Raw genomic sequence first — 12233 nt, forward strand, 5'->3', positions numbered from 1 at the left:
AACACCATATTTCCAGTGTTTGAACGGAGCTGCCGCTGTTTACTCCTCAGCACTAGCTCGGGACGGACCTTCAGTCTTGACCTGGACTCCACAGATGCTGCCAGCACCTCTGGGTCCGCCACCACCAGTGTCTCCTACGACTTCAGGTACAGTATGATAGTCACCAAGACTTTTATTGTTAGAAAAGGCAACTCCCTCACGCGCGGTTACCTCTGCAAATTGTTCATTGTGTTGGCATTAGGAGGAGGTCCTATTTGGTTTATTTTGCTCCACCGTATGGAATGTGTTGCATACCGATCGATAAGACCCCCGACTGGAACCGTTGCAGCCCGGGCTGTCAGATGAGATTTTGTCTCCCACGCTTTCCAAGCTCTTGGACATGGTCCTATGTGAGGAGTTGAGGAGAGCCAAAACATGTTTGACAGCACACAAAAATAAGTATGATGTGAGGTCCTGGATTATTTAATGTGGTTGGCTCCTGTACATCTTCCAATATTTGCTTGAATATTTGCTTAAACTTGGTTGGAACTAAGCAACGGAAGTGACTATACATTCATTATATACACATTCACAACCCCCTGATGACAGCATTATTTGAACACTGTGAAACACCACCCCTCCCCATATCTGCGAACACCTCTGGGCTCCCTAACTGACTGGCTTAATTTTGCGACTCTCAGTGCTGGCTCCTCGCACGAGGGAGGGGCTCTGAAGTCTGACATACAGAGTGTATTGACACCTATGCTAGGTTTAAAAAATATATATTAATAATCATTCGTCTTTGCCTTTACTGTGTTTCGTTTCATGACTGAAAATCCTACTGGTTGGCATCCCGGTGGAGCTGCTGACATCTCCTGTGGCTCTATTTCCAGCTGGCACTATTTCCAGCTGGCATGTTAGTTTGCAATTTCGTCATGTAAAAACAGGCATTTTACGGCCCTAACGCAAGGTTCGGTAATTTACCTGTCTATCGTCATCTCACTTGCCCCGAGGTGGGAGGGGTGGCAATATTTAATTTCATGCAGAGCTAATGGGAAGTTAAGACCCACAAAAAGAAGGTCTTAATGGTAATGCAGTTTATAATGGCATGGAGTTTGAGAGCGGAAACACAGCCATGCATGAAGGAGAAATGTGCCTTTTTATGCCAATTCATCTGGTTTAGAAATATAATTTAGTTTAATTTGATTCAAAACCAAGCATAGCCTACCCTCCCCTTAATCAAGGCTGGTTTAAGCAGCATCAGAAAGGTGCATAATTATATTCTGGCTATTAGCCAAAAGAAGCCTATGGTTCAACAACAATGCGGTTTGCCTTTTTTATCCTGGTCTTGCAAAGTAGCATTTCCGTAAAAGTAGCCATCCCCATTTCCAAAGAGCGCCTCTCATCCTTTTACGAAAGACTCCCTTATCCAAACTTATTGAAGGATTCAGTCCTATAATGCAGTATCAACGGTAGGCCAAGGCTGTATTTTGCTTATTGACAACATGCCTCACATACAATACAATTTATGGAGCCTAGTATTTTGTTATTTTAGGAGAAGTGTGATGCGTGAAGATATGTAGGCTAGGCTCGTTGAAGCCAATTACAAATTCAAACATACTGTTGCTATTACTCATTACTGTAGCCTATGCAATTTAATATATTGTAGTATCAATCCACAATGGACCTGGACGGGAATTGAAGTTGATGACAATAACCTACAGAACTTGAGACAAACGCAGGCAATATTAAGCCTATGGACCGCGTTGATTGGCCAGTGAGTGGCCAAGCCCTCGTCACAACTACAACTTGTTTATTCATCAAAACCCAGCCCTTTCGGGCCACCGCCAGCTATTGCATTCATAATTACGGCTGTGAAAATAGCTAAAATATTTCTGAAACACCCCCAGGACCTACAGTTGAAGTCGGAAGTTTACATACACTTAGGTTGGAGTCATTAAAACTCGTTTTTCAACCACTCCACAAATTTCTTGTTAACAAACTATAGTTTTGGCAAGTTGGTTAGGACATCTACTTTGTGCATGACACAAGTAATTTTTCCAACAATTGTTGTTACATACACTAAGTTGACTGTGCCTTTAAACAGCTCGGAAAATTCCAGAAAATGTCATGGCTTCAGAAGCTTCTGATAGGCTAATTGACTAATAGGCTAATCCTTTGAGTAAATTGGAGGTGTACCTGTGGATGTATTTCAAGGCCTACCCTCAAACTCAGTGTTTTTTGCTTGACATCATGGGAAAATCAAAAGAAATCAGCCAACAAAAATTGGAGACCTCCACAAGTCTGGTTCATCCTTGGGAGCAATTTCCAAACGCCTGAAGGTACCACGTTCATCTGTACAAACAATCATACGCAAGTATAAACAACATGGGACCACGCAACCGTCATACCGCTCAGGAAGGAGACGCGTTCTGTCTCCTAGAGATGAACGTACTTTGGTGCGAAATGTGCAAATCAATCCCAGAACAACAGCAAAGGACCTTGTGAAGATGCTGGAGGAAACCGGTACAAAAGTATCTATATACGCAGTAAAACAAGTCCTATATCGACATAACCTGAAAGGCCGCTCAGCAAGGAAGAAGCCACTGCTCCAAACCCACCATTAATTAAAGCCAGACTACGGTTTGCAACTGCACATGGGGACAAAGATTGTACTTTTTGGAGAAATGTCCTCTGGTCTGATGAAACAAAAATGGAACTGTTTGGCCATAATGACCATTGTTATGTTTGGAGGAAAAGGGGGGAGGCTTGCAAGCCGAAGAACACCATCCGAACCGCGAAGCACGGGGGTGGCAGCATTATGTTGTGGGGGTGCTTTGCTGCAGGAGGGACTGGTGCACTTCACAAAATAGATGGCATCATGAGGCAGGAAAATTACGTGGATATATTGAGCGACATCTCAAGACATCAGTCAGGAAGTTAAAGCTTGGTTGCAAATGGGTCTTCCAAATGGACAATGACCCAAGCATACTTCCAAAGTTGTGGCAAAATGGCTTAAGGACAACAAAGTCAAGGCATTGGAGTGGCCATTACAAAGTCCTGATCTCAATCCCATAGACAATGTGTGGGCAGAACTGAAAAAGCGCGTGCGAGCAAGGAGGCCTACAAACCTGACTCAGTTACACCAGCTCTGTCAAGAGGAATGGGCCACAATTCACCCAATTTATTGTGGGAAACTTGTGGAAGGCTACCCGAAACGTTTGACCCAAGTTAAACAATTTGAAGGCAACGCTACTAAATACTAATTTAGTGTATGTAAACTTCTGACCCACTAGGAATGTGATGAAAGAAATAAAAGCTGAAATAAATCACTCTCTACTATTCTGACATTTCACATTCTTAAAATAAAGTGGTGATCCTAATTGACCAAAGACTAGGAATTTTTCTCGGATTAAATGTCAGGAATTGTGAAAAACTGAGATTAAATGTATCTGCCTAAGGTGTATGTAAACTTCTGACTTAAACTGTGTAACGCTACTTCCAGTGCTTGGATTTACCATTGCTTTAGGTTTGTTTAAATAGAGCCTTGATTGTGAGGATGATGTTACTCTGCCCTTTCTGTTTCCCCTCTGGTACTCTGCCTACACATACATACATGCATGCACACACGCACGCGCACACACACACACACACAGTCCTGGAAGATGAGTAGTGTCCAGGTGTGTACGTGCAGTAAGAAACTGTTAATCTGCTGACTGGTTTATGTGGTAGAGTTGCCCCCAGTGACACCAATTTGATTATTTGAAGGTTCATGTTCGAGATATCAACCCAGCATTTAGAATGTGAGGCTCTGAGGCTTATAATTGAGGCTAAATATGACATTGTATTGATGTTCCTTGTTTGATATTTTCAGAGTGTAAAGAATTGGGGAAACTACCAGATACGGGGTGCTATATAAGACATTTTCAAAGGGATTTATTGCTTTTTAAAGGCAGTCACTCTTTAAGTGTGGCATTGAGGAGGAAGTGTAAAAGCATCACAGTTATTGGGCATGAAAATGAGACAGAGAAAAATCATGTAGTGGACCACAGCTACCCCTGGAGGCTGATCCAAGTCATGTTCATAATCGCAGTCTTCTTCTTTGTGATTGGGTTGGCGGATCGCATCCAACTTAAAGGTGCATACACCACCACCTACTGTACTAAAGTGTGAGGCCAGTCACGGCCTACCTACATTACATTCTCTTCATTATTCCTTTTCCTTAAAGGAAAAACTTGCACCACCAACTAGCCTTAGACCTATATACCACTATTTAATAAACATTTAAATCACCACCCCATTAACTCTTCTGCAGTAAAATCTGGCACACCCAGGTAGTTCTCTGCAGCTGCCACTTACACTCATTAAAACAAACCCACTCCCCCATTCCACTACTTTGACCCAATCTGCTCCTGCACCATGCCAAGGGCCTGGGAGGACGGGACATTGCTCTTCAACACACCCTGTAACTCTTCTGAAGTCAAATCTCATATACCCAAATACTTCTCTGCAGCTGCCACCACATCTATTCTCTGTGATTCACGTTCCATTTCTGCGGTACTTTTGATAACCATTGCTAAGAAGCCAACCTTACTGAAGCAAAACTCACTTGTTCCCTCTGTGCTGGCACAAATCTACCCACTGGGATCTAGGGCTGGGTGGTATACCATATTTTACTATATACCGGTATTGATGCACGGACCGGTTTGGGTTTTTACTTTACCTTCTATAACAGTATTTGAATGTTTGGTTTGTTAAATGTGATACGCCGTGTAACATCCATTTTTATAGTTTACTACGCTACTTGAGTCTTCTCTCTCTCCACGCAGCTTTCCACACAGACCTAGTCCCACCCCGTCACTCAAGGAGCTCATTTGTTGTTGCTATAGATAATGTGTGGGCAGAACTGAAAAAGCGTGTGCGAGCAAGGAAGCCGACAAACCTGACTCAGTTACACCAGCTCTGCCAGGAGGAATGAGCCAAAATTCACCCAACTTATTGTGGGAAGCTGGTGGAAGGCTATCTGAAACGTTTGACACAAGTTAAACAATTTGAAGGCAATGCTACCAAATACTAATTGAGGACCTACAATAACTCATCTGTTTCACCATGCTTCCTACTGGGTCTGCGTCGCACCAAACAGCGGGCGTCACAAACACCAGGAATTTCTACTTCAATTGCTCCATCTCCACACTTATACTACCCCAAAAATCACCCCTTTCAATGTTGCCCTGTTCCTAACAGCAAGGCAAGAAACATATCTTGACCCAAAAAGTAACGCAATCGCAGTAGGTGTCCAGTTGTACAAAAGTGTTTGTTGACTCCACAAAAGGTATGACTGGTGGCACAGCAAAGATCAAAAAGCAGTAAATTCAGGAAACAGTCGTTACTTTTGTTTCAATAGGTTGCTGATATCAGGGTCATTACATTCATTAGGCATCAAATGGAATAAAACAGACTGAAAGAGGGAGGGACTAACTGGACTTGTCCAATAAGACAAGGTTTCCCAAACTCGGTCCTGGGCAGGGTTAGTAGCTAGCTAGTTGAAATGTTACTGATAGTCTGTAGAGCAGGGTTTCCCCAACTCTCCTCAGGCCCGTACCGATGTTTCAGAGTTTTTGTTTTAACCCTAAACTGGCACTCCTAATTTCAATTAGTCAACTAATCATCAATCCTTTGACTAATTGAATCATGTGTGCCAGTGTAGGGTTAAAACAAAAATGTGAAACGTCTGGGGGGATCGAGTAGAGTGTTGGGAAACCCTGCTGTAGAGCATCTACAGATGGATTATCCAAATAAAGTGTTACCAAATATTTTTTGCTGCATGCCCTAATGATCCCGTTATTCTAACTTGTTGCAGGAAGAATGTTGGCAGTCGTAAGAGGAAGCTGCCCACCTCTAACTATACGGTGCTGGCCACTAAGAAGGAGGTGGTGGAGAGCGAGCTGAACCCCATGGAGCTGAGCCTACCAGGAGAGGAGGCTGCCTCCGCGATGCTGGACAACGCGATCGACAGCCACACCTTCGACAGCATCAGCGAGGATGACTCCTCCCTCTCCCACCTCAAGTCGTCCATCACCAACTACTTTGGGGCGGCGGGGCGGCTCACCTGTGGAGAGAAGTACCAGGTGCTGGCCCGTCGGGTCACTCCGGAGGGGAAGGTGCAGTATCTGGTGGAGTGGGAGGGCACCACTCCCTACTGACCTAGCCGGCCAGACTGGCTGGCTGCTGCAGTAAGGAGGTGTCGCAGAGGAAGGGGGGAGTAATAGGCAAGATCGGCCTAGCAAGGCCTGCCTGGTTGTACTCGTTTATTTTTTTCATGTTACTTTCTCTTGCTCTACAGTACTATCTTTATTTCAGTATAATATAATATTATTTTGGGTATATTGAACCAATTTGGTAGCGTCCTCTTGAGCATCTTGAATTGTAACAAAGCCTGAAAAACTGTGTGCCGGATGCTAGTTTGAGTAGGTTTGTGATGGTAAAGATAACGAAAGAGTTGGCTCAGAGTTCCAAGAAAGAACAATACCACTGATTCTAAAGGATTGGAGCAAAACTGTCGGAAGAGCACTACTAAAACGGCTCTGTGTCCCTAAATTCAACAATATTCTGCTCTATTAATAGTTTTTCACAGTATTTTTTTTAAACTTTCTGTTTAGAATTGTTTCACAATAACAGCAATATGCCATATCTAAGCCACATTTACAGTGCCTTCAGAAAGTATTCATGCCCCTTGACTTATTCCACATTTTGTTCGGTTACAGCCTGAATTCAAAATTGATTAAATGTATTGTTTCCACCCATCTACACACACTACCCCATTTTGCAAATGTAGGGAAAATGAAATACAGATATCTAATTCACGTAAGCATTCACAGCCCTGAGTCAATACTTTGTAGAAGCACCGTTGGCAGCGATTAGAGCTGTGAGTCTTTCTGGGTAGGTCTAAGCGCTTTCCACACCTGAATTGTGCAACATTTGCCCATTTTTTTATTTTCCAAATTCTTCAAGCTCTGTAAAATTGGTTGTTGGATCATTGCTAGACAACCATTTTCAGGTCTTGCCATAGATCTTCAAGTAGATTTAAATCAAAACTATATCTTGGTGGCTCAGGAACATTCACTGTCTTCTTGGTAAGCTACTCCAGTGGGCCTCCCGAGTGGCGCAGTGGTCTAAGGCACTGCATCGCAGTGCTAGCTGTGCCACTAGAGATTCTGGGTTCGAGTCCAGGCTCTGTCGCAGCCAGCCCGTCCGGGAGACCCATGGGGCGACGCACAATTGGCCCAGCGTCGTCCGGGTTAGCGGAGGGTTTGGCCGGCAGGGATGTCCTTGTCACATTGACTCCTGTGGTGGGCTGGGCGCAACAACAACAAAAAACTACTCCAGTGTATATTTGGCCTTGTGTTTTAGGTTATTGTCCTGCTGAAAGGTAGATTTGTCTCACGGTGTGTGGTGGAAAACAGACTGAATCAGGTTTTCCTCTAGGATTTTGCAGATGTTTTAGTTCAATTCTGTTTCTTAGCCCCCCAGTCCTTAACAAAACAATTTGAGAAACATAATTCCACATTGACATTATGGGGTATTGTGTGTAGGCCAGTAACAAAAATGCTTAATTTAATCCATGTAACATTTAGGCTGTCACACAACAAGATGTGTGAATACTTTCGGAAGGCACTGTAACTTGTAGCAAGTTATACCTTTGAGGTTGTGCCTCCACTAATCAATGAAATGTTTATCAGCTTTATCTAGTACTATATTGCCAAGTGTAAAAGCTGAGTAATGGTTTTAGATTAAATACACATGCTTTTATGAATGTTATCAGAAAACAGTCAGTTTATACTTTGTCCTTTCATTTTCAAATGTGTTTAGAGTCAGTTTTACAGGATGGTTTGGGGACAAGAGACCAAAGCAAACAGCGTTTTCCCTAGGATTTTTTTTTTCCCGCAGCGGTGGCAAGGTTAGCGGAATTGTAAAGATTTTGCCATGGGGCTGAGAGAAAATGTGCAGTTTTAAAGCTAATTTCTGCAATTCTACACTTTTTGCCATGGCTCATGCCGTGTTCTTATGCTATGACTCAAACATACAAAATAAATGGGGGCTCTATGACATATTTTTTTATTCTCCCTGACTGTCTAGTTATTATTTTGGTGGTTGTTGGTTTTCAAAGATGATCTTTTAAATATAGCTCCATTATCTTTTCTACAGTGCCTTTGAAAATATTCAGACCTTTTCCACATTTTGTTACTTTACTTTATTCTAAAATTGATGAAATTATTTTTTCCCCCTCATCAATCTACACCCAATACCCCATAATGACAAAGCAGAGACAGGTTTTTATACCTATTTGCTCATTTATAAAATAAAAACTGATGACACATTTAGTTTCCAGAGTATTCCAAACTTGGATTAGCTAACACAATGTGTCATTGGAACACAGGAGTGATGGTTGCTGATAATGGGCCTCTGTACGCCTATGTAGATATTCCATAAAAAATAAATCTGCCGTTTCCAGCTACAATAGTCATTTACAACATTAACAATGTCTACACTGTATTTCTGATAAATTGTATGTTATTTTAATGGACCAAAAAAATTGCTGTTCTTTCAAAAACAAGGACATTTCTAAGTGACCCCAAACTTTTGAACGGTAGTGTACATACAGTGCATTCGGAAAGAGTTCAGGCCCCATGACTTTTTCCACATGTTGTTACGTTACAGCCTTATTCTTTCCTCATCAATCTATACACAGTACCCCATAATGACAAAGCGAAACAGGTTTTTAGACATTTTTGCTGTGAGACTCGAAATTGAGCTCCGGTGCATTCCATTGATCATCCTTGAGATGTTTCTACAACTTGATTGGACTCCACCTATGGTGAATTCAATTGATTGGAGAAGATTTGGAAAATAATACAAGTCTCTAATATAGGGTCCCACAGCTGACAGTGCATGTCAGAGGGGGAAAAAGCAAGCCATCGGGTCAAAGGAATTGTCCGTAGAGCTCCGAGACAGGATTGTGTCGGCACAGATCTCTGGAAGGGAACAAAAATATTTCTGCAGCATTGAAGGTCTCTAAGAAAACAGTGGCTTCCATCATTCTTAAATGGAAGAAGTTTGGAACCACCAAGACTCATCCTAGAGCTGGCTGCCAAGCTGAGCAATCAGGGGATAAGGGCCTTGGTCAGGAAGGTGACCAAGGGCCTGGTGGTCACTCCGACAGAGCTCCAGAGCTCCTCTGTCGAGATGGGAGAACCTTCCAGAAGGACAACCATCTCTGCAGCACTCCACCAATCAGGCCTTTATCTTAGTGGTCAGACAGAAGCCACTCCTCAGTAAAAGGCAAATGACAGCCCGCTTGGAGTATGCCAAAAGGCACCTAAAGATTCTCAGACCATGAGAAACAAGATTTTCTGGTCAGATGAAACCAAGATTGAACTCTTTGGCCTAAATGCCAAGCCTCACGTCTGGAGGAAACCTGGCACCAGCCCTACGTTGAAGCATTGTGGTGGCAGCATAATGCTGTGGGGATGCTTCGGGACAAGTCTGAATGTTCTTGAGTGGCCCGGACTTGAACCCGATCAAACATCTCTGGAGAGACCTGAAAATAGCTGTGCAGCGAAGCTCACCATCCAACCTGACACAGCTTGGGAGGATCTGCAGATAAGAATGGGAGAAACTCTCCAAATACAGGTGTGCCAAGTTTGTAGCGTCATACCCAAGAAGACTTGAGGCTGTAATCACTGCCAAACTTGCTTCAACAAAGTACTGAGTAAAGGGTCTGAATTCTATGATAGTCTTGCTTTTATTTTGAATGAATATGCAAACATTTCAAAAAATTGTTTTTGCTTTGTTGTTATGGGCTATTGTGTGTAGATTGTGGAAAATGTAATCCATTTTAGAATAAGGCTGTAATGTAACAAAATGTGGAAAACATCAAGGGGTCTGAATGCACTGTATAATTTCATATTTTTTGGAATGATTGCAACGATTTAGCAGCGGCAGCCCGCCTCTGCTCAATGAATATAGGGGAAACACTGGCAAACACTGCAAGCACCTCTTATATAGTGTATAGTCCTGGTTTTCCTTTGGCTCTGTTTATGCTGACATAGGTAGTTTGGCTAAGTAGATGCAAAACTTGTATTTTCCCAGAAATGCAATGTAGATGATGGAGAGCTTAACATAGTACTTTTAGACACTGTAACTTTCTAGATTTCAAATGTCAAAAAATATCTTACAATGAGAATATTATGGACTTCAAGGGGTAGTCTTGGTTTATGTTCTTACAATATCCAAAGATTTCTTTACCTATTCCTCCCATCCATAGTTATTTCTGTGTTGCCTCAAGACATACATACATATATTGTGCCTGACTGTTGATTTATTTTTCACTGACAGTGAAACCTGGGTCGTGTTCCTTAGGGCACTCAGTGGAAAAAAAAACCGAAAATGAGTGTTTAGGCCTTATTTCACAAGTCCAGGTCGTCCCTCCCTGTTTCATTTTCTTTCCAATGAACATGATATAGAAAATAAATATGATTAGGATTCAATAAGTCAGTACATTATGAAAGATAAATTATGCTTTCCTATTAACATTTCTATGCGCATAACCCCCTTTGCTTCATTGCACTATTGACATCTTAAACTATGCAAGTATTGTTTTTTTCAATTCATTTGACTAAATAACCAAATATTATTTACAAATAGTTTTAATTAATGGTTATGGAAATTTGTGATCAGAAGTCAAATGCTATATGCTTCTATATTATTAATAAGAAAAGTTAAGCTAATTGTAATATTTTTCCCGTTTGGCATTTTGCAACCATTTATGCTCTTATGTCTTTAAATTACAGTATGACTGTATTCACTCTAAAACAAACTGTTTACATGAGTAGATTCATAATATCTATCCTATGGAGTCTCCATTTAATATAATTTTTTGGTTGATTCTTGAAGTGACATGTCAATGGTAAACTGTTCATTGTTTTACCATGTAACATGCCCAGAGCTGTGTAGATAGAGAACTTACTGTATACATTTCCCCTATTTCCTATGCTTGTTAGAAATTACATCTCTCAGCGGGTATTGTGCATCCTTTATTTGTCATTTGTGGATCTTTATTTGGTATTTTGAATTGTAATTAAAAGCATTTTGAGATGTGTGTATTTGCTCCTTGGATAGATGCCATATGAGTTAACTCCATGGTAAAGGCAAAGTACCCAAGAAACCGATTCACACAGGAATAGAAATGTAAAATGTGCATGATCTAAAAACCATGCCCACATCTGTTCACAAAAGGCTTTAGCATTACTAAAACCAAGCCTGGTGGTTTTCTAGAGCAGCATGTGTGAAGTGTTACAGGAGAAGACTCCATGTCTTTTCCTTTTAATAATTGTTCAACCTCTAGCTTTGCTCTCTAAACGTTGAACATCACTGGCACTAGAGGGCAGCATAATAGCATGAAACAGACTGATCAGATCTGTTGTGATTGAAAGTCATAATAATGATGTTTGAAGACATCTACAGCAAGGTTAAATACACCTATGTCCCATAAGTTTCCAAAGTAATTTATTAAAAACTCAAGTCCATGCCAGACAGTTAATTCTTTAATATAATTAAGGCGTTATACGCCCTAGTCAGCGTGTCAAAACACGGCCCTATAGTCTGTCAGCGAGAGTTTGACTTTGGAGTCTGAAATGCAGAGTTCGTGGCGAATAAGTCGTGCATAATAATGGTCCTGAAAAGAGAAAAAAATGCTTAAAGTAAAAGTACCTCAAACAATAACAGCCGAGGGAGATGCCACTGTATTTTTGTTATCCCCGTGAAAAGTGCGCTCTACGAAATAATGAGAATTTGGTGACCCTTCTTTCACTATGTCAATTCCAAGGCTGGATGAGTGTACGCGGTAAGTAACGTTAGCCGTTATTAAACACAGCAAATGTTTTAGCTAGCTAACTAACTAGCAAATTTAACCTCAACTCAAGCACCGATGAAAAGGGATGCATCTCAAATCAATGGGCTGCTGTATAATTGCTAAAAGCTTGTAGTTACGTTAGAACTGTTGACATTCATGTTAAATGTCATTCTATTCATGAAAGGCCAGTCAGCTAACATTACCTATTAAAATAACTAAGTTGCGCATGAGTCAAGACGGGTGAGAACACTCAGCACCTAGAGACATTTTATTAATTTCTCTTTCCTTTACTTGTTTCCAAGTTGTGCAACCAAAATATAGATATTAAGCTGCAGGATACAAG

At 41.4% G+C, this 12233-nt stretch overlaps 1 protein-coding gene across 1 annotated transcript in view; it reads left to right on the plus strand.

Annotated features, from left to right (window-relative positions):
• Positions 1–11133, plus strand: part of LOC106580128 (PHD finger protein 19) — a 31794-nt gene extending 20661 nt beyond the window's left edge. The window contains exons 14-15 of the mRNA XM_014160834.3: positions 51–146; positions 5840–11133. Coding sequence (XP_014016309.1) covers positions 51–146; positions 5840–6182 — 439 coding nt within the window. The 3' untranslated portion in view covers positions 6183–11133. The remainder of the gene's footprint in view (positions 1–50; positions 147–5839) is intronic.
• Positions 11134–12233: the final 1100 nt, after the last annotated feature.

This window comes from Salmo salar, chromosome 20 (genome assembly GCF_965601325.2).
Source record: "Salmo salar chromosome 20, fSalSal1, whole genome shotgun sequence".
Classification (NCBI taxonomy): domain Eukaryota; kingdom Metazoa; phylum Chordata; class Actinopteri; order Salmoniformes; family Salmonidae; genus Salmo; species Salmo salar.